Here is a 23811-nt window from a genome sequence, read left to right as displayed (position 1 = left end):
CCCACAATCCTGTAGCAAAAAACAAAACAACTCCATTAATAAGGAATAAACATCCACCTAACAGACTATAACGTATCAAACACACTCAATACATGTTGCTGACTGATTTTCGTTAAGTTCTCTACTTTGTGAGGAAAAAAATTAATAACGGCATTAATGATCAGAGAGCTTGCCATCAATATTCCTTGTTCATTAGGTTTAAGCAAAAATCTCATCAACAAGAAAACTGTAGATCTCTTTGGATTTACAAATGAGGTGAAAATAAAGGGACTCACGCTTTGTATCAGACTTTTTCATCAGCTTCTCTGGTGACCAACAACCAACCACATGCTAGAATGGAATGGTAAATATGGCCCCTTAGAAGTCTACATTATTACCGATCTGTCAGATATGAACTTGAAACTTCCTCCTCATGGGAAACTTTAACCAGTTTTATAACCAACTGTAGATGAAACACACACACTGACTCTAACGAACAAATAAAATATTTCAATTACCTTTCCTGTGCTCTGTAAGATAGTTGTTCGCGTCCTCCACACCCTTTCTCTGCTGACAATATCTCGGGTCACGTCTACTTCAGCATCCACAAAACTCCTCTGTTTTAGGGCAGTTATATCATCATCTAAGTCAGTCTTGATGGTAGATCGTTTCTTAGCCATAATTTTGGCTTTGATTGCAGCAATTTTTTCCACCGACATAGCTTCGGACAAAGACCTGAAAGCAATTTCTTTCTTAATATTCACAGCAAGGATCTCTTGAGCATATCATAAAATATTCTGTGACATTTTTAAGTTCCTGGTAATAACACTATAAGTGGCAATAATTAAGCTTTCCTTCTTATATATAAAACTGACATATTTGATAACTTATAACTATGTAAGAAAGAGACCCTATAGAAATATTGCACTATAAGCAAACTAGTAATTTCTTAGAAGGAACAATGCAAAAAATTTTTCACATTTTTTTTAACCTTTTGCCCTCCCAATCAGAGAATTTTGCACAAGCTGATCACATACCCTGGGACATCCCTCCCTCACCCTGCCTTTAAAACTGCTTTGCTGAAACCCTTCAGATTGTTTGGGTTTTTTGAGCACAAGCCACCCGTTCTCCTTGCTTGGCCCTGCAATAAACCTTTCTCCGCACTTCCCCCCACCCCCCAAAAAAGCCCTTTTCTATGAGACTTTTACTTGCTAACCCTCCCTCCCACCCATGCAACTTATACAAACACACACACATATGTGAGCATGTGCATGCACCACCCTAGAATGGGGGTAAAAATTTTTCATTCCGTGAAGAATTCACAGTTTAGGTTTTCCTCGAAACTTATTTCAAGGTTTCAAATCTATATGCTACAATGTACAACATATCAATTTTATAGATGACAGAGGCTTTTATATGCCACATAAACATATACTCCTTTTAAAGCCTAGAAGATAAAACCATATTTTGAAATTTTCTTTTTCTTTCCTTTATTTTCAAATAACATGTGAAATAGCAAACAGAGCCTATGCTTTCAAAACTATTTAGAAAACAAAAAAGACAACAATGAAAGTATAGATTTCATTAAGATCACAATCTTAAGCTTAGTGTCATTTTTCAAAATGTAAAACAAGAAAAAGAGTTTGGATACCTTAACAACAGTTGATAAAATTATTAGTCTAATCACAAGATGACAATCTTGAAATACGTTTAAACAACATGTGGGAAAAGGACAGGAATTCCTGCAGGTTTAAACATGGTAGTATTACATAGTATGTATTTTATTTACATTAGGTATGAAAGTACTTGCTCAAAGTATATGCTCAATATGCATTAGTATTTGACTCATTTTACATAATAATACACAACTTTCCCTTAAAATCTAAAGCATCCCAGCATACCTTGAGCCAAATTCAAATACTTTTCTAAACTATAATCAAACGTGCATTGGACATTCAATCATTGGACTTGTACTTCCAGCCAAGATGAAGTAACAGGGACTGGATTAACTCTCCTGTCTTGAAACAACCAGTCAAAATACATGAAACAATAGTTTACACAATACATGATATCAAGCAATGAAAGACAGTGATCTCTGACGAATGCAAACTAAATAATTAAGTCCTATGAAAGCTGCAGTTTATGGCCTTGAAAGTTTCCAACATGGCAGAGGGAGGAGAACCCAGGCAAAACTGTATTTCCTGATCTGAGAAAATGGTGCTGGGATTCTTCCATACGCAAGAACAATGCGTATGGAAACTCATATGCCAGAGTACCTGAGATGAGAGAGCTGCACAGAAGGTCCCCCTCGAGTATTCCAGCAGAATACTGATTAGCACATAAACAAGTGGAAACTAAAGCTAGGAACAGAACCACCAAGAGTATTAGAGGGAACAGTGTCCAGCACTCACTCAGGATGAATAATAATACCTGTTGCCACCAGCCAGACTGAAGACCTCATATTCCTGGGGCATTAGGTAGAGTACTCAGAATGGTCTCGACTTTGCAGTGGTGGGGAATAACTACTCTAAATTAACATTGTTCAAATAACAAACCTTAAAATCAAGACTCAAAAGGAAAAAACTGTTTCCAAGTGATTTAACTGTGTCCCAAAACAAAGCTAAAGAAAATTTAGAAGAATACAAAAACATCTAGCACTCAACAACATAAAATGCAAAATGTCTGGTATCCAAAGATTATAAGGCATATAAAGGAACAGGAAAATACAAGCCAAAATGAGGAGAAATCTAAACCAAAAACACTATAAACTGACACAGACGTAGGACTAGCAAACAAAGACATTAAAAGAATTAATGCAACTATTCCATATGCTCAACAAGTAAAGACATGGACTGCATATTTAGCCACCTTGTAGAGATAAAAAAAATACAATGTTGGAGACTACAAATGTAATGTGAATATAATTACAAAAGAAAACATTAGTGAACTATAGAAATTATCCAAAATGAACAGAAAAAAGAAGCCAAAAAAAGAAAAGAACCCAAGTGAGCTGTTGGACAGCTTCCAGCAGAATACGAGTAATTAGGGCAGAAAGAGGGAAAAAGAAAAAAATTTTTAAGAAGCAATACCCAAAATTTTCTAAATTCAATGAAAATTATGAACCCAAAAACCCCCTCAAAAAGCTCAATGGACCTCAAGCACAAGAAAGATGAAGAACACTCCTCCAAGTCATGTGATAATTACATAGCTCAAAACTTGCAATACAGAAAATTTTTAAAGTAGTCAGAGAAAAAAGGGCACATTTAAAGAAACAAAAATAAGGATGACAGATTTCTAATCAGAAACAATGCAATCAAGAAGGCAGCAGTACAACATCTGTAAAGTACTTTAAAAAGACGTAGCTTGGAATTCCATATCCAGTGAAAATTAAAAAAAAAAAAATAGGGGAAATAAACTTTTTCAAAAATAAAAATTAAGTTGAAAGAATCACTAGCAAACCTGCACAAAAAAGAAATGTTAAAAGAAGTCTTTTGGGGGGTGGGGTGAGAAGTCTTTCAGGCAGAAGGAAAAAATATGGGTACACAGGTCTACAACAGTAAAGAAGAGGCATGGAAATTTTTTTCTTATTTAAATCTCTTTAAAAGATAGTTTAAACAAGAATAAGAATGATGCATATTGGTGTTTATAACACACGTATGAGTAAAATATATGACAGCAGTATCACAGAGGCCAAGAGGAGGGAACTGCGAGTGCCTTCTAGCTGAGGCTCCGTGCTTACTCACACGGTGATGGAGCACGGAAGGTGGACTGTGACCCTAGCAACCACTCAAACAGGACAAGAGCATAAACTAATCAGCCAACAAAAAAGACAGAAGGGAATTACAGCATGTATTCATTCAATCCAAAATTAAATGAATTTCCTTTTTGGGGGACAAAATTTTAGTCCCCCAAAAAGGAAAAAAAACAAAGAGACAAACAGAAAACAACAGCAAATTAAAACTAGAATTAAGCATATCAATAATCATGTTAAATGTAAATATTTAACACATGGTACTTTACATAAAAAGTTTATTAATCACTGCTATAAACCAACAAAAGATTTCATGATAAACGAGTGGCTTGGATTATAATTTTTAAAAAGGAAAGATCAATATGGTAACAGAATCAAGAAGCTTCCAAAAAGCATAAGTAGCACAATGGCTTCCAATCCTCCCATCATAAAACATGCTCAAGCATCTTCTGAACTGAAGGCAATGAAGAACACATGTAGACAGCATACTAATATCCCTTTTTTCCATGTATACTTACATATACCTAGACTGTTCAGTTTCTACTAAAGAAATTCTTACCTGATCTGTTCAGTCTGTACAATCCCTTCTTTGTGACCCTCCAAACGAGCAGCCAATCTCTCTTTATCAAGGCGTACACACTCTTCATCCTGAAAATAATCACTCAGTGAATATTTTAAATTTTTATTTAACTTGTAGAACAACAACAAAAAAAAACACTGCACATAACTTTTCCTTACCCAAGTTCCCACCTATAAAGTCCCAGGCATCACTGGCCTTTGGTCAATTTTAAAATATTTTTAGTTACATAAAGAGAATAATAAATATATGTTGGATCATGTAAGATTAAAACTGACTAAAAGCTTACAAATAAACTTTAGTAAGTTTTTTCTATGATTAAGTGTTCTTCCCATAACATATCATAGCTACTTTTATTCAGAAAGATAACATACAACAAATAAATTTATAACTAAAGTTATAACTAAATTATATGAGAAGTTTATAACTAAATTTTATGAGAAGGCTTTGCCACAGTCAAAAATTTCATTTTGGGTCTAGATTTTTTTCATCTGTTGCCCCAGGTCCTGAATCTATCAGCACAGAACAAAACACCAGAAGTGAAACTTTAATGGTTTTCAAAGTATGTTCCTCAAAACATCAGGAGCTTCCTACAAAGTGCCCAGGAGCCACTTCTTATCTGAATTCAACTTTGGTAGCTCGACTTTTACCTCATTTAGAGATTAGAATCTCAGGTAAAAGTCAGTCTGAAAAGTGTTCGGTTACTTAAAAACAAAACTTACTAATTCTGATCTAGTTCAATGCCCACATTCAACAGACAAGAAAACTGAGAACCAGAGTCAGCGTCTATGGCTAACAAATATGAAATTGTATAAAAACCATCAGTACGTTCAAGAGGTCCAGAGAGATGTGCTCCAATTGTGTTCTAACCACGTAAAACTCGAAACAGGCATATTGCTGAGATGAATGCAAAGATTAATATTTTAACAAGCACATTAAATTCTTTCCATTTGTAAGAATGATTTAACACGTATTACTCAAGTTCCTTCGGAAACTGATTTTTTTTTTTTTGGCCGCACCGTGCGCCTTGTGGGGATCTTAGTTCCCCAGCCAGGGATCGAACATGGGCCCTCAGCAGTGAAAGCAGGGAGTCCTAACCACTGGACTGCCAAGGAAGTCTCAGGAGACTGATTTTAGAGACAACTGCAGCCTAGGTTTTAACCAGATCCTAAGGCTTCTCTCTGCTAGCATAGTGCCCAGCAGGTCCTCAATATAGATCTGCTGAACTGAAAACTGTTTATGTAATATATCAATAGCTATTTATGTAATTTATTTTAACCCTACAAATGCTCTGGAAAGCATTTTATGATGCTATTTCTTGCTGGTTTCTAAAGTTACCAGATCCTAGCAATTTTGCATTTCTGATATGTTCAATTTTTTTTCAAATAATTAAACCATGAAGTTCACGTTTTTCCAACTAAATGGTATCTCTAAATTCACTTTTTTAAAAAATTTATTTATTTTTGGCTGCGTTGGGTCTTCGTTGCTGTGTGGGCTTTCTCTAGTTGCGGCGAGTGGGGGCTACTCTTCGTTGGGGTGCGTGGGCTTCTCATTGTGGTGGCTTCTCTTGTTGCAGAGCATGGGCTCTAGGTGCGCGGGTTTCAGTAGCTGTGGGTCGCAGGCTCTAGAACGCAGACTCAGTAGTTGTGGCGCACGGGCTTAGTTGCTCCGCAGCATGTGGGATCTTCCCGGACCAGGTCTTGAAGCCGTGTCCCCTGCACTGGCAGGCGGATTCTTAACCACTGCGCCACCAGGGAAGTCCTAAATTCACTCACTTTGTACAAAGTGGGTTATAACTTCCTTACACATAAAGAGAGTTGGGGAAAATTTCAGTTTTACTGCCACAAAATTTGTACCCAGGATAGTGGACTAGGTAGGAGCCACACTGCCTGGGTTCTAATCCCAGTTTTGTGCACCTCAGCAAGTCACTTGTCTCTGAGCCTGTTTGCTCACAGATGACATGCACAGTACTGCAGACTTCAGGAGGTGGTGGTTAGGATTACATGAGTTAATGACATACATAAAGTACATACAGTATCACCTAGCACAGAATAACAACGAGCTAATTATCACCATCATCTGAAAAACATCGTGTCTATGTCTCAGAGTATCCTTAAATAAAATTATGTATCTTAGCATCAAATTTTGTCAGTGATTCTACTGTATGTACTTACCAACCAACCCTGTCTCTGCAAGTTACCTTTCTGATCCTTAATTGTGGATGCTTTGCTGTTCATGAAGCAGGCAAAAGGTACAACTATTTGATTTTTATATAAGTGTGAAATGACAAAACTTAAGTTTCTAGTAATGTTAACACTACTGGTGACCCCAAGTGTTATTCCTATACTGGTCATTGATATATAGCCAGTTCAGTCATTTCTCAGATTTTAAGTGTGCCTCTAATACATGATCCTCCATTTTTAGAGGGTTTATATGCAACTGATCTAGAGCTTGTTACAAATTTAAATAAACAGTATTGTACTCATACAATTTAAACTCCAAAAGTTTAATTGTCTTATGCAGTATACGAGCTGGTCAACAAATTTTCTTTTCAACGTTAACTGCATTGCTTACAGGGTTCTATTTAACATGAACTACCCTTGTTTACCAATACTAATATTCCACTTGCTGGCTATAAAATGCTACCAAAAAAACATATAACCTGATATGTCAATATTGGAAGAAGTAACTGGAATAAGGACTTCATGTTCACGCCTCTTCAGAGTGGAGTAAACTCCTACACCACCTTATTCCAGAGGTAGGCACACCACAACACAAAGGCCAAATCTGGCTGGCCATGTTTCATAAAGTTTTATTGGAATACAGCCTCGCCTGTTCATTTATGCATCGCCTGTGCCTGCTCTCACACTACAGCGGCAGAGTGAAAGAGCTGGACAAAGACTACAAGGCCCAAAAGGCCTGAAGTGGCTGCTAACTGGCCCTTTATAGAACAAGCCTTCTGACCACTCATCTAGGCCAACACTTTCATCGTAAGGGTATAAAGACAAAGAAAATAAAGTGATTTGTCCATCACACAGCTTGTATGTGAGAGATCTTACACGATAGCTCAAGCTACTTATTAATCAACTGTTCATTCTAATATTACCACTTTTCCAGGAAAACAAAAGTTCTGAGCACTACTATGAGCAAAGAATTCTTACTACTACATGAGTCCAATCTCCATAAAAAACCTGAATCACTTAAAATAAAGTTCCATTACCTCAATTCGCGGTTTTTTTGCTTCTGCCAAAACTTCATCTGCAGCTCGTTTGACTGTAAGGAAAAAAGAAGTAAATAAACATATAGTTTGGGGACTGGTGTTTGAAAGTTCAATATAAACACGCAACAAGACATACCTTGAGTAGATCTCTGCAGACCTATTTCTAGAGGGGCACTTCTGTCTATACTGGCCGATGTTGCTGAAGATTTAAAAAGATTTCTGTGAGAAAATAAATATTTGAAGACAGGTATTGGATATATTTACAAGTGAATGCTCAAGATTTGTTATATTTCTTACTTTATATATGGTTATTTCCCTTAAAAAATGTTTTAAAGCAGGCTTGTAAAAGCATTTTATTATAAATGATTAATCTGTATTAGAAAGTCTGTAAGAGGACAAACTATTTTTGACCATTTAACTTACAAACTGAGATATCTGACTGAAATCAAAGAATATACTCCAATATCACAACACATGTATGTAAAAGTGTATGTAAACATAAATAAAAACATAAACGTATACATATATAAGGGAACAACATTAGAGCACAGCTCTGAATGGGGTGGTGAGAAGTGAGTCACGTGACAACGCAGAGAAACAAAATGTAACACAGAGGGAACAGCAAGTGCAAAGACTCTCAGGTTAGAAAAGCTAAAAGAACCAGGAAGACTGGACTTCTGAGGGCAGAGGAAGACTGGGAGAGGATGAGGGCACAGAGACAGGCAGAAGCACAGTCACGAAGCTCAGGAAAGGAGGATGGGCTGTATTCTAAGTGTGACGGGAAGCCACAGGATGGCCTTGAGCAGGTGGGTGACACAATCAAGTTCAGAGGCTTTTTCAAAAATAGGTCCCTCTGAGTGGTGAGCAGAGGCTACACTGTAGGAAACAGTGGAGCGAGGACCTTCAGGAGGGCTACGCAATGGTCTAAAGAGGAAGGTGGAGCGGGGTGGGCGTATGATGGTAAGAAGCTGTCATACTTTCGAAGGTAAAGAAAGGACTTGCTGATGGAATGGACGTGAGCTGTGAGAGAAGAGAATCAAAGATTTCTCCAGGGTTGGTGGCCTAAGCAACTGTGTGAATGGGGTACCATTTACTGAGACGGGAACACTGGGAGAACAGACTTGCTGCTTCCGTTCTGTCGGTGGGGAGAAGGGAAGGAAGGACTCGGCACTCTATTGTGGATATGCTACATTTCACATGCCTGTTAAATACCCAAGGGAAGATGCTGACAGTGAATTTCTAAATGTGAAGCTCAGGAACACATCAGTTTTGGAGATAAGGAAGCAAGAAAAAAAAGTGAGGCAGACAATGAGTGGAAAGAGAACCTCCAGAGTCTGGTGCCCCAAACGCCAAGTCAAGAAAGGCTTTCCAAAAGGGAGTAAGCGGTCAACAGTATCAAAGGCTGAGAGGTCAAGTTAGCTGCGAAGCGGAGAGACCAAAGGATCTGCTAGTCCTTAGGTCAGTGCTGAGCTCATAAGGGTGATTTGAGTGAGATGGTGAGGAAGAAAGTCAGACTGGAGTAGATTCAAGAGAGAATCAGAGGCAAAGAGGAGGCAGTAACACCACACAACCCTTGCAAAGAATTTTGTAATGAAAAAGAGAAGACAAATGGACCAGTAGAGAGTAGGAAGGTGGGGGACAGGGGGGCTCAGAGAACTTTTTTAATGAGAGAGACCACGGTGTATGTTCTAAAGGGAATGGTGCAGAAGAAAGAGAACTGACGATGCAAGACAGAAGCAGCAATGTGCAAAGGCAGAGTCTCTGAGAGTGCGAAAAGAGATGAAACCCACACGCAGGGAAGGGGTGACTGGCCCCAAGAGTCAGGTGCATCCACTATAACAGGAAGGAGAAGACAGCATGTGGACACAGCTGCAGGTAGGGGAAGTTTTTAGTGGGAATCCACGATCTCTTCCCACTAATTCTTATTTCACAGGGAAAAAAAAAAGCAACAATGTCTATTTAAGAGTGAGAGCAATTAAAAAATTACTCACATGCTTCACCATTGAGATATCCAAGTAGATCTTTTCGGTCAGGTCTTCTAACCACCGGAATATTTTCAGTCTAAAGTCAAAATTTTAAAATAGATATCAAATCAATAACAATTATAAGAAACTTGGTAAAGATCAACATCCTGTAAAGTCTGAATTTTATTCCAACATATCTTGATAACATATATTTAGAATCATGTTTTTTAGAAAATAATTAGGCTGAAAGAACCTAATAAAATCTTGACAATTTTTAAGCATATTAATTTTTGGTAACTTTATCCTCAAAATTCCAGTAAGATATACAAAAGATAAGCATTAGAAATGAAACAATAACCCTATCCTCTTTGAAATACCAATTACAGTCTTTTTTGTCCCTTGGCTTATTCTAAGCATTTAATTTTACTCATGATGTTTTGCTTTTCGGGACAAATACCATTTTAGTCCCATTGCTTGCTCATTTTATTCAAGGTTTCCAAAGTGCTTTCTTTTCTCACACCCAAACTAGACCTCCTCCAAATATGGCAACTGAACTGTTTCAAGTAAACTAAATGAACCACTAAAACTATATTTTCATAATTAACAATAAGTACATGTTCCAACAACATATACTGAGGAAAAGACAGGCTTTTCAATAAATGGTCCTGGGAAAACTGGACAACTACATGCAAAAGAATCAAATTGGACCACTTCCTTATACCATATACAAAAATAAACTCAAATGGATTAAAGACTTAAATGTAAGAATTAAGAAACAATAAAACTCTTAGGAAAAAACATAGGCAGTGTGTTCTTTGACATGAGTCTTACCAATATTTTTTTGGATTTGTCTCCTCAGGCAAGGGCAACAAAATAAAAAAATGGACTACATCAAACTAAAAAGCTTTTGCACCATGAAGGAAACCATCAACAAAATGAAAAGGCAACCTTCTGAATGGGAGAAGATACTTGCAAACAATAAATCCAATAAGGGATTAACATCCAAACTATATAAAGAACTCACACGACTCAACGTCAAAAAAACAAACAACCCAATTATGAAATAACTAAGTCATGGGAATGTAATGTACAGCACAAGGAATATACTCGATAATACTGCAAAAATTCTGTATGATGACAGATGGTTACTAGACTTATTGTGGTGATTAATTCACAATGTACATAAATGTTGAATCACTATGTTGTACACCTGAAAATATTTTATTACTGTATATTGACTACATTTAAACTAAAAAACAGAAAAAAGAAAATGATTAAAAAAATAGGTATGTGTTGCTTAGGCCCAGGGGAAAAATCAGGAGACTATACAGAAAAATGTTAACGACAGTTGTTTACTTTCTACATTACGTATCTCTTTTCTTATCCTTGAGTGTGTATAAATTTTGTAAGCAGGGGAAAAAAAATGAAAAATTAAATCTGGAAAATGTATCTGTTGTGCTACATGAGTAGTTTTCCTTTAATCTCCTATATTAGCAATTTGTAAAGAGGTAAGCAAAACAAATAAAACTGTATACTTTAGGCACCAAGTTATCCTTGGGCCATGAATTCAATGAATTCTATCATTACCACAATTTTCACTACCATTTTTATAATGTAAATTAAGGACAGCAGAGTACGGGAAAAACATGTGGTTACGGGATTATACAGTTATAAACCCTTTGTTACTTTATATAAGCAACAATGAACAAGAACCCTTAATATCCCTGGCTAACTATCTTATGTTGAGTACTGACTATACTTCACTGCAGCAAACATTCTGCACATGCTCCTCAATGACAGAGATAGACTACATTTAATCACTTAAAATTAATCTGTTTTTAAGAAGTTAGGTTAAAATTTAATTTCTGCTGATGAGTATAAACAAGAGCCCACCGATTTTTTTTGTGCTTGTTTTTAAAAACTAGTCTACATGGAATATCATAAATAGTTAAAATATCTGAATTGATTTTCTTTAAATTACTGTGTCTAAGTATTATAACATACTTCATCATTTGGTCACTAATGAATTATATATACATTATCACCAACAAAAAAAAGTATGAGTCTATTCACACTAAAATAGGGGCTATGAGTAGGAAAAACTCATTTCAGAAATGGTCTGCTCACAAGAAAGAGCAAATAATACAAAGGAGTTAGGAGAAAACAAAATTTGTAGAACCCTAGACTTTTAGAATTCTGCCCTTTCGATCTGTCAAATATTTAAGAAATATAATAGTTAAATCTTACGTGACCAAAGGTCCTAAGGCCCACAGTTAACAATTACAGAATCAGTTACGTACTACAGCCATTCCCCAGAGACGTAATCTAAACGTATACCAAGTGTCTGGATTATCTTTATTACCCCAAAATGAATGGACTTATCCAACAAAACATTCTAATTAGTGCCTGATTCAGTTTTTAAAGATCTAATATGAGCTCACATAGCTTTATAAAGCGAGATGCTGATATTTTATCTCACTATTTCCAAAGTCTTAAATAGTTTCACCCTACATATTACTTTTTTCAACACATACTTGACACTAAATATATATTTCTTGTTCAGAAAAGCAGTGTTCATACACTCAGATGCACAAAGCAGGCATCTTTCAAGCATCTGAAAACGAATTTATCAATTAAGTATGAAAAAAGTGTATAAAATTGATTAAAAATTCATTTTAAAAAGCTGTCTACTAAACTGGGTTCTTTTTGATGCCAAAAAAAATTTTTTTCCTTGCAATTAAACTAGATTTCTGAATATCAAGGTCCTTCCACAGGCTCATAAATTTTTTAAAACATCCCTACAAACAGCTTTGAAACTTCTGTTGTTATAAACATTACTCATATCTTACATGTAAAAAACTCACAGATTTAAAAAATATGCATAAATCACAGTGATCTATCTAATTTTGACCCTCCAGGAGACTTTCATATAGATACAAACAAACTTTTCATTCTTCTGATCTAAAACCCATGACGGAAGTTATCCACACCAAATGATACCAACTATCAAATCAAAAGAGTTTTTAAATGAATTCTACTTACAGCTGCACGTCGGACATAAACAGGATGAGATAGGTGCACATTATTAAGTAGAAATAAGATAGAATCCAATGTGTAGTATTCTCTGGGTTGGCCTTCCTTCCCAGTCCTGAAATGATTAAGACAAGATTTTTACTCACAATTCTAATATAACTCCTTCAGCTTAATCATATTTATTAATTTATCTACACTCACTTTGCTATCCAACGATGGATTTAACATAGCTAACAGATACACGTAGAGTATGAAATTTAGTAAGTGCAACTGTCATTTGGGCAAAAGGAACACAAAAGTAGATAGTGACAAAAAGCAAGAAGTAAGGAAAGCACACCATATTCATACTTTATTACTACAGACTTTTTAGAATTTGGCCCAGTTAGGTTCTGGGCTTTGTCAATAGAGAGAGAAACCTAATCAGTTAGCCAGGATCCATAAGAAAAAACAATCAACCTGATTAAAAGAAGCACAACTACGACTTGTGCTAAACTTCCAAGATATGTATCCTGTCTCCTAAGTAAGATACTGCTGAACAACGCTCTTCAACACAACAATTAATTTCAGACATTTGCGTCTTATGACATCCCTCAAATTAAGCCAATGATGTAAAACCAAAACTAATTCTACCTGTAATAAAACAATGTCGTCTAGGAGTGCAAGCTCTATCATTGCAAGCACATACTATTACTTGCTCAACAAATGTTAGTGTCCAATCCCACCCTCCCTATTACATTCTCTCCATCTAGAAATATCAACGTGTTATTTAAATTCATCTGAATACCGCCCAATACAAACAGCCCCAAACCTACTTTTCTAGCCTCTGTTTCCACTTTTCCTCTAAATCAATATATTTCAAACCACACACCACTTATCAATCGTTGTACTGTGAAATATAATATATGAGTCACAACCTGGTATTTCTTTATGATATATAAGAATAAAAAATAGAATGCACTGCATTCAATAAGAATAAATTTTTTAATGTTATGTACATGTGTGTATTTACATATGCACACAGAATAACAGTAAATGAAAATGATGGTATTGGTGTGATACACTGCTGTGAAAGTTTGAAATCTACTATTCTAAGCACTCCTTTCTCACTACTTGCTTCACTGAATGGCTGTCAAAACATTTCCTTTCCAGCTCTCATGCCTTTAACCACACAGTTCCCTCATCCTGGAACACCAAACCCACCATTTCACCCTCAGAATTCCTAACCATTCCTTAAAGCTTATTCATTTGTTCATTCACTTATTCAAGAAAAATCTGTAGCATGTCTATATGCCAAACACACGTCCATGAAACCTTTCCTAACACCCCCAGGTAGAAGTGACTGCTCTTTTAAGAGCGGGAATGAGATTCTTATCAAGTTATGTCTTATCTTCTCTACTCTCATCGAGGTAACCTCCTCTGAGGCACCGACCCAGCTCCTCACAATTTTTCCTAGTTCTCAGATTGAACAGCCTCGAGTACTCAGCCATTTTTTAAAGAAAAACCAATCAGTTAAAAACGCAATCAGCCCCTAGCTCTTATGGGCGGGGCAGAGGGCTCCTAACCTCTTCTAGTTTGGCACTGCCCAAATCAAGTTCTTTTCCCCAAACTCTTAAAAGTTGTTTTTAAAACCCAATCAAATGCAATTCTGTCTGGGCAAATTCCTTCTGGAAGAGAAAAAACACAGAAAACTCAGAATGATTTCTCCATCAACATTTCACAAAGCTAATTAAATCGTAAGCCCTCGAGGACAAAAGATAAAAAATAAAAAAATTAAAACCAACCAACTAAACTTCCCCTAGCTTTTCATCAACTCTTCCTAAAGCACACTGCTCCCACTCAATCAAACAAAATGAGTATGGAAGTTCTGGCCCAGGTTTCCAGCTATCCAAATGAAACACCACTGAGAGAGACATCACTCAAAAGGCCCCCAACGATGATCAGACATCTCTCTCTCTCTCTCTCTTTCCGTAATACATATGTATATATCTATATTCTTTTTCAGAGTCTTTTCCCATTACTCCACTTCAGCAGTAACCTTCTCCCTGAGGAAACTCCTGCCTTCACCTCCAACAGATTCTGACTACTCTTCCAAAGTCACCGAATCTCTTTCCCGTCCTAACTTCAGAGTTGGTTCCCTTCTCTCTGCTTGAGGGAATCGGGAAAGGAGAAAGAACAGATCAGGAGCTGCAAGAGGCCAGCAGAGACAGTTACAGAGCAGCCGCGTAGAGAAAGGAACAACTAAAGAACAAAAAAGAGACTTCTGGGCACCCGGCGGTGCGATTCTTTCTACACCTATGCACGCAGCCAGCACTCGGCACACACGGGCAGAAACAAACCGCCACAGCACCCTCCCCCGACGCTCAGAGGATGGACCGCTGCAGACAGCTCTCCTCCAGCTCCCTCCTTACCTACAAGTGCAACTTCTACTCCTGGGAAAACTTTTTCTCCGGAGCACCGGTTTTCCTCCATCCCCAAAGGGAACGGGGGGAGGGGTTCGGAAAGAGGGGGCCCGGGGGCGCCCAACTCTGCCCCGCCGCCCCCCGCTCCCGGCCGCGCCGGACTCACCCCCAAACCACGTAGTTGGTCTTCACATTCTTGGGCCAGGAGAACTCGCCGAAGATCACTTCGTCCCCTTTCACCACAATCTCCTTCTTCTGAATGTTGTACTGTCGCAGGACGCTGAGCACGTCCGCCATCTTCGCCCCCCTCGCTGCCGCCCGCCCCGGGCTCCGCCGCCGCCGCCGCGCCCGCCGCCCTCTTCGCCTGTCGCCTCAACCCCCGCCTCGGCCGCCGCCGCCGCGAGCCAACTGCAGCCGCACTGGCAGCGGTCCGCGCCTACGACAGCAGCTGAGGAACGAGCCACCCAGGCCGCCGAGGACCCCGCGCTAGCAGGCAAGGCCCCGCCGCGGGCTGCCCGCGGAGAACGCCTGATCTCGCGACGCCAGGGCCCCCAGCGCCGCCGCCCGCCGCCAGGAGGCGCCGCGCCCGCCCGGGAAACGCCCCTCCCAGACTCCCACTCGGCGCGGGGCCGAATCCTGTCCCGAAACTCGGAGCGCGGGGACGCCGTGCCCACGTACGGCGCACGTACAGGGCGCATTGCCCGGCGCACGCGCGCGGAGCACGTAACTCATCCTCGCCCTCCCGCCCCGCGCGGCGCGTACGCGGCAGGCGACAGGTGCGCGCGCACCTGCGTGGAGGGTCTGAAACCTCCATCTCTAGAGGGCGCACTGGGTGCTCCACGACCCACCTGGAGTGTGGCCAGTGGCTCTCGGGTCTCTCCTTTAGCCAGGATGGAGTTTGGCGAGAGATTTGCAGAACTGGGATTACCTTCCCAGCTAGATCGGACCCGCCTAGCAAATGGCCTCTAGGTCTTAGTGATTAAGCCCCCTTTGAAGGGACGGGTTTGGCGGGGGGTTGTTTTGGGGGTTGTTTTTTATTACGTGTTTTTGGTGGACTCGCATAGTGGAAAAGACCGCGTCCAGTGGAGATCAATCCCGGGCACTGGTGTTTGTTAGCTGCCTTTTGACCTTGGGCAAGTTACACACCTTCTCACAGCATCAATTGGTTAATGGAGAAAATGGAATTAGTATAAGAAGGTGAAAGCACCTAGCAAATCATCTAAATATCATAAATGTTGGAACTTCCCCCTCAATTCCTTGGGTGGTGACTTTTTCCATCCTGTCCCCTTCTCCCCGCCAACCCCAAAGGGCTACATTTAAATGGCTCCTTTCCAAGCTGCTGATAGGAAAGTTAGAGAACACAAACTCAATTTATTGATAGAAATTCAATATACTGTGGCCTGTTTACCTTAATTGAAACATATCCCATAGGCCATTTTTTTAAATTTCTCTTACTATAAGCAGAAAGGAAAAGAAGGCAACTTTGTGATTGACATAACCAAATTCTGTTACCTGCTTTGAAAAGACTCGATTCTCGTTAACTGCCCTACAGAGACATACATAGAAGAATGTGGTTCATTTTTTTCTTCTTTTTTATTGCGGTACGCGGGCCTCTCACTGCTGTGGCCTCTCCCGTTGCGGAGCACAGGTTCCGGACGCGCAGGCTCAGCGGCCATGGCTCACGGGCCCAGCCGCTCCGCGGCATGTGGGATCTTCCCGGACCGGGGCACGAACCCGTGTCCCCTGCATCGGCAGGCGGACTCTCAACCACTGCGCCACCAGGGAAGCCTGTGGTTCATTTTTCTATACACTCTCTAGCCATTTTGCAACTGAATTTGAGAAATTTTGGATATTCTGCAAATGTTCCCATTACTATCGTATTTTCCTAAACTTCACCCCAAACACTCAGGTTAAAAAGAACGTTTTTTATTTATCCCCAGCACTATCTACTCTATTTATACTTGTATCAGAGCACCCAGTACTACTTGACTGCCTCCCCTACAAAACTAAATGACAATAGACCTGTGTCATCCTATCAGAGTGTCTTGTACATTATTTGCCACGTTGTTGGCCCCTTAAAAAAATGTTAAATCAATAAATGTATAGATGAGTTCAAGGAAGTCAAAGGGCCGCCAGGGAAGCCCTAGCCACTGTTTTCAATAATAAAATCCTTCATTTCTGATCCAGGAATCTCATGTCTTTTGTCATCATCTATGAAACTGATACAAATTAACTTGTCAGCTTTCAAGTGCAATAAAATCTCAGACCCTTCCCAGTCCTTGACCAGGAGTTGGCAAAATTTTCTGTTAAGGGTTGAATAATAAATATTTTAGCGCTTGTGGGACATATATGGTCTCTGTTACATATTCTTCTTCGTTTGTTTTTTTGATTTGAAACAATCCTTCAATTTACAAAAATCACTTGTAGGGCTTCCCTGGTGGCGCAGTGGTTGAGGGCCCGCCTGCCGATGCAGGGGACACGGGTTCGTGCCCCGGTCCGGGAAGATCCCACATGCCGTGAAGCGGCTGGGCCCGTGAGCCATGGTCGCTGAGCCTGCGCGTCCGGAGCCTGTGCTCCGCAACGGGAGAGGCCGCAACAGTGAGAGGCCCGCGTACCACAAAAAAAAAAAAAAAAAGTCACTTGTAGCTTTCAGGCCACAGATGGGATTTGGTCTGAGTTTGCTGGCTGTTGTTCTTGATACATTTATTGGTCAAACAAAGTTGGGCTTTTTGACTGTTTGCTATAAGGAAGACCATACATTATGTGTATCTGTGCAGTATCTCTGTAAGAGGGTGTTAGGATTATTATAGGCTTTGGGACTGGTGTTAGGTAATTTGGGGAAACACTTAAGGATGTGGAGCTTTGCTCTTCTTTGGATCCTGTCAGGAAGCAAAGGTAAACTTATGACTGTGTATCTTAATTTTCTCCAAAGCAGGGATTGCCAAACTTTTTCTGTAAATGGCTAGATGGAAAATATTTTAGGCTTTGCAGGTGAACTATGGTCTCTCTCACATGTTGTTCTTTATTTTTATTTTCTTTTATTTTTTTACTTTTTAAAAATGTTAAAAACCGTTCTTTGCTCAAAGGCTGTATGAGAACAGTCAAGGTCCAGATGCAACCTTATCTCGAAGGTGAGAGGAATGAAGTGAGGCTGAAACTGTAACTAGCAAACTGTGATGACCCCAGTAGTGGTCATTTTAGCATGTGTGTTCAGATATGATTCTTGGGCTTCCCTGGTGGCACAGTGGTTGAGAGTCTGCCTGCCGATGCAGGGGACACGGGTTCGTACCCCGGTCCGGGAAGATCCCACATGCCGCAGAGCAGCTGGGCCCGTGAGCCATGCCCGCTGAGCCTGCGTGTCCGGAGCCTGTGCTCTGCAACGGGAGAGGCCACAACAGTGAGAGGCCCGTGTACGGCAAAAAAAAAAAAAAAAAAGATATGATTCCTGAGTGGTCTTGTTTTGTCTTGATCCATCATGGTCACAGAGTGATCTTATCTGAAGTCGGTGCCCTGTGAAATTATTTATATTTAACAGGAGAATATCATGGCCTTGCTTTTGGTATGGATGCAGATCCTGGATGTCAAAGACAGCCTTTCTCTTTGTCTGTGAGTGGACAGAGGGCTAGACTGACTTCTTTCACTACCATTGCCTTGACAGTGCCCACCTCAGGTGCCCTCTTCGATTTACACAAATCTAACAAACAGGTGAACAGGTCTTTGTTCTGTGCTTGGCCCTCATATCATAGTGGAAAGTTGGTGATATTGGAATTGGAGAGACTTGGGATCAAACTGCAATTCTGTCACCAATAAGTGTAGCCTTGGTCATGTTACTTGCCCTTCCTTTTTTCATTACTAGTTAGAGATAAAAATATTCCATTGTGGGCTCTGGTTTCAGACTACTTGGATTAAAAGCCCAATCTATCAACTGTATAACTCTAGAAAAGTTACTTAAACTTTTGGTGCTTTGGGTTCTTTATATGTAAAATGAAGGGTAAGAACATACCTGCTTCATAAGGTGACTAAGAACAGTAAATGAAAACATATGTAAAGTACAGATGATCCTTGAACAGCACAGGTTTGAACTGCATGCGTCCACTTATGTATGGATTTATTTTTTCAATAGTAAATACTACAGGGCTTCCCTGGTGGCGCAGTGGTTAAGAATCCGCCTGCCAATGCACGGGACACGGGTTTGAGCCCTGGTCTGGGAAGATCCCACATGCCGCGGAGCAACTAAGTTCCCCGCGCCACAACTACTGAAGCCCGTGTGCCTAGAGCCCGTGCTCCACAAGAGAAGCCACCACAATGAGAAGCCTGCGCACCGCAATGAAGAGTAGCCCCTCTCACCGCAACTGGAGAAAGCCCACGTGCAGCAACGAAGACCCAACGCAGACAAAATTAATAAATAAATAATAAAAAATAAATAACTTTATTTTTTTTTAAATAGTAAATACTACAGTACTACACGATCTGAAGTTGGTTGGGTTCCCGGAGGTAGAACCTTGGATACAGAGGAACCAAGTTTACGGAGAGCCAACTATGACTTACTTGCAGGGATGTCTGATTGTGAAGCGCCCCTAACCCCAGCATGGTTCAAGGGTCAACTGGCGTTCCCAAGTAAGCTGTTGTTTGCCGAATGAGTTTCTATATGTGAATCACTCACATGCAGTATCTGACACATCAGTAAATGTGAGTTATTTTCCGCTCTTCAAAGTGCTGTTTGGTAACCTCCTTAGCACCCTGGAGAGTGTCAGGCACATTGATCTCTGTTACTCAGTGGAGGGTTGAAGGGAAGACAACGGTAGCCTTCTACAGGCCCCAGGTCCCTTCCTTCTAGCTCAGACCTGCAGCACTGCTGGGGAATTCTCTGTTCGCCTTCACCTTCCCCTTTACCTTCTTTCTTCTTTCTTTCACCTCAGTTGTCCAGATCACCTGGTCCTGCTCCATCCACAACTTCATAGTCAGTCTCTTTGTCAGTCACTTCTAATCTGATTTCTGCTACTACCACGACCATTCATGAGAGTTTGTTCCTTGAAAGGTAACAATATCTTTCGTCTTGCAAATCAAAGTATCTGTAAGTTCTCACTCCTTCACTAATGTCCTTTTTTGCTACTATTGACTCTGCCCTCTCTTCAGAAAACTTTTTCCGTCCATAATTCTGCCTACATTGTCTTGCGTGGATTCCAAGAAAGGATAAAAATACAATTCAAGGAAAAAGAAAAGGGTTACAAAAGCCTCTCTATGTTCTTTGCCTCTTGTTTGCAGAAAAGCTGAAGTCTCCCAGGCTTCCCAAGGTCACAAAGGAGCAGGCTCGAGCAGTTAAAGTCCTAATGATTAGGACAATAGAGTCATAGATTCGGTGTCTGATGCACATTCTGAGTTGTTTTACAAGTACTATAACTACCACCAGAGGACATGACATAAGCTGCTCCAACTTGAGCAGTACTGAATCTATGGCCAGCACAATTCCAAGAACTGGCCTCAAGAGCATGGGATTAAAATTATTGCTCATAATAATCTGTATCTTTGTGGGCATCAAAATAATTGTAGCTTCCTCTGCCCATATATGTAAGCTGGCAACTTAAATTGTCAGCAAAGAGATGCTAGAGACCGATGTTGACATCTTCCACTTGAAAAAATGGTGCCCTATGTCAGCATGAAGGAGTTACAGAAGATGGACCTTTGCCCCAACCCTATAGAAATGGAATGATGTTTGACAGTGGGGAATTGAAAGCGGCTCTTCTGCCCCTTTCCTGTTTGCCCACTTCTGTTCCTCTCTAACCTTCAAAGAACCTAATTATAAGAATGAGATCACTAGGCAATTTAACCTAACTCCTGACTTATGCTCTCCTGAAGCACGCCATGCCTTGCCTAACCTGTCAATTCTCTTCCTGGATAAAAAGAAGTAAGAATGAAGAATTAAATAATTAAAGAATGATTAGCTCTCTCCCCACAAAGGCCTCCTAAGGAATCCTGCAGGCAGATCATGTGGGCAAGATAACGTCTGAAAAGAGAGTCAGCCAGTCTGCATACAGAGGAGAATGATGCAGAACCCAACCTCCTGCCTTGATGATTCACTGAGATTCTTTCCCCCATTTTTCCCTTTAAAAACTATCATGACTGAGCAGAATCTTCGGAGTTGGTTTCTGGACACGAGTCTACCTTCTCCCCAGATTGCTGGCTTTTCTAATTAAAGCACCTTGCCCTTCTAGTGACACTTGCCTCTCGGATTATTGACTTTTGAGCAGCGAGCAGCTGAACCTGAGTTCAGTAGCAATACAAGTTCAGCCTCCTCTTAAGGAAAGAAATAGGACAGGGCAAAGCAATAGTGACCTCTATGGAGATAGAGAGAAAAGACAACATTTCAGAATGCAAAGGTTAGGAAACATCTATCACAAAATGCTGTTTGTTCGACACCAGATGGCAATCAGAGGTATTAATTTGTCTAGTGCAAGGCTTATAGACTACCCGAGATCTTTTTTTTTTTTTCATTTGAGGTATGGCTGATTTACAATATTATGAAAGTTTCAGGTGTACAATGTAGTGATTCACAATTGTTAATGTTATACTCCATTTATAGTTACTATAAAATATTGGTTATATTCCCTGTGCTGTACAACATATCCTTATAGCTTATCTATTTATACATAGCAGTTTGTACCTCTTATCCTCAACCCCTACCGTGCCCCTCCCCGCTTCCCCCTCCGCATCGGTAACCACAACTTTGGTCCTCTATATCTGTAAAGCCACCCAAGATTTTAAAAACAATTTGCTCACACTTCAAAAGAAAATATTTTTGTTAGTGTCATTCCCAGTCTATTGACCCAGAGACTTAAGAACACACATATAGGGATTTAGAAATGATATAGAAGTTAATAAGTGCTTGACAAAAAATAAAAGCTAAATAAATATTTTCATTAGAGTCCACTGGATGCTAATTCTTCAGCAAATTGAAGTGGTAGAGGTACCACATTCTTTAACAAAAGTTTCCCTAATCCATGATATAATTTTCATTTCCTTCATATGTATGTCCAGGGCATACTTGGTTAAGGAATTCCAAGTCTTCCATATAGCTATAAAATCCTCCCTATCTGGTTTTCTTTCCCCTGTTCTCTGGGCTCAGAGCATTTAAATATCTTTCAGTTTGACACTTAAAAATTCTGAATAAATCTTGACATAATTCTTTCCCATCTTACTATGCCGGTGGATATTCTAATATACCTCTCCAAGGTATTTTCTTATTCATTTCATTCGTGAATTAGGAACCTGAACTAGTTTAAGAACTTAAATAACATTTGACATCCCCATTCATTATGGCTTATCCCTGGGTTCTTCCAAAAAGATCACATAGGTCCTTGTGGTATCAAAAAATATATATATATATTTGGCTTTTGTCCCCGGTTTGGTTCCTGGCACAGAGCTCCTAAAACTCTTGGAATTTCCTGAGTGGTTGAAGTGTTTCCCCCCAAACACACATCTCAATGGAAGGGACAAGTTTGAGTCCCACCAAGTCAGTGATCCAATCAGCCATGCCCATGCAATGGAACTTTGATACCAACTCTGGAATGACAAGATTTCGGGGAGCTTCCGGGCTGGTAAACAGGTTGATTTGCTGGGAGGGTGGTGCTCCTGGCGAGAGTGCTGGACTTCTGCACCCAACCTTCCCTCAGCCACTCCCCAGGCATCGCTTCTATTGACCTGTTCCCGTTTGTATCCTTCAGAATAAAACTGTTTTTTGTAAGTACAGTGCTTTCCTGCATTTCGTTTGTTTGTTTAGTCAATTATTGAACTTGAGGTGAGGTCGTAGTAACACCCAAATTTGTAGCTGGCCAGGCAGAAGTGTGGGCAGCCTGGACACCCTCTTTGTGGCTGGTGTCTGAAGTGGAAGCAGTCTTGTAGGACTGAGCCCTTGACGTTTGAGGTCTGTGCCACCTCCGCGTAATTAGTGCCAGAATTAAATTGAAATGTAGAACACCCAGTTGATGTCAGAGCATTGGAAAACTGGGTGTTGTTTGAAAAAGCAGAGTCCTTATCAAGCTTTCCTGTGAAATAATAATGTGTTGTACTTTTTGTACTTGTTGAATGAGAAACTCTATAATGCCCAAAAGCTTACAATGAATCTCAGTCATGGTTTTAAACTAATGTGGTTTTAGAGTTGCAGTCTATTTGGGAGAAAAACACAAGGGGGAGACATTGTTCAGGCTAAGACAATGAATGGGCACACATAAGTTTGTTTTTACCTTTTCAAATGCGAGTACTTAACAGTGATGTCAAAGTAAAAATATGACACATCTTTGTGAACCATGAACTATACACCGTTTACAACTTTACAGCGTTCAAAAATTTGTTGAAAAGATAGTGTTATCTCCTATGGGGCAGGAAACTTGTCTGTATCGTGCATCCAGAACAGAGGCTGACCGAATAAAGGATGAAGTAATATAGGAAAACAAATCCAGAAAATGACCATAATGCAAAATTCACAGGATTTTAACAAAATACACAAGACTTCAGTGAAATATCAGGTTTTCTCTAGTCTGTGTTAGGTGTGGTAGGTTGAAAAATGGTCCTTCCCCCCAAAATGTGGAGGTCAAATCCCTGCAACCTGTGAATGTCACCTTATTTGGAAAACTGAGTCTGCAGATGTAATTTAGTGAAGGACCTAGAGATGAAATCATCCTGGATTTTTCAGCTGGGCTCTAAATCTAATCACAAGTGTCCTTATCAGAGAAGGAGACATGAAGAAGGAGGCAGAGATGTGGCCACAGCCAAGGCAGAGATGTGGCCACAGCCAAGGAACACCTGGAGCAGCAGGTGGAAGAGAAAGGACATGAATTCCCCCTTATAGTTGCCTCTAGAAGGAACACAGCGCTGCCAGATTTCGGACTTTT

The 23811-nt window shown here is 40.0% G+C and overlaps 1 protein-coding gene across 1 annotated transcript in view; it reads right to left on the bottom strand.

Annotated features, from left to right (window-relative positions):
• Window positions 1-15378, bottom strand: part of CDC73 (cell division cycle 73) — a 91086-nt gene extending 75708 nt beyond the window's left edge. The window contains exons 1-7 of the mRNA XM_067729780.1: window positions 15090-15378; window positions 12534-12639; window positions 9519-9588; window positions 7664-7726; window positions 7528-7580; window positions 4290-4378; window positions 498-714 (exon numbers count right to left, since the gene is read on the bottom strand). Coding sequence (XP_067585881.1) covers window positions 498-714; window positions 4290-4378; window positions 7528-7580; window positions 7664-7726; window positions 9519-9588; window positions 12534-12639; window positions 15090-15220 — 729 coding nt within the window. The 5' untranslated portion in view covers window positions 15221-15378. The remainder of the gene's footprint in view (window positions 1-497; window positions 715-4289; window positions 4379-7527; window positions 7581-7663; window positions 7727-9518; window positions 9589-12533; window positions 12640-15089) is intronic.
• Window positions 15379-23811: the final 8433 nt, after the last annotated feature.

This window comes from Pseudorca crassidens, chromosome 2 (genome assembly GCF_039906515.1).
Source record: "Pseudorca crassidens isolate mPseCra1 chromosome 2, mPseCra1.hap1, whole genome shotgun sequence".
Classification (NCBI taxonomy): domain Eukaryota; kingdom Metazoa; phylum Chordata; class Mammalia; order Artiodactyla; family Delphinidae; genus Pseudorca; species Pseudorca crassidens.
Note: the sequence above shows the minus strand (reverse complement) of the source record. Positions and strands in the feature narration are given on the sequence as shown.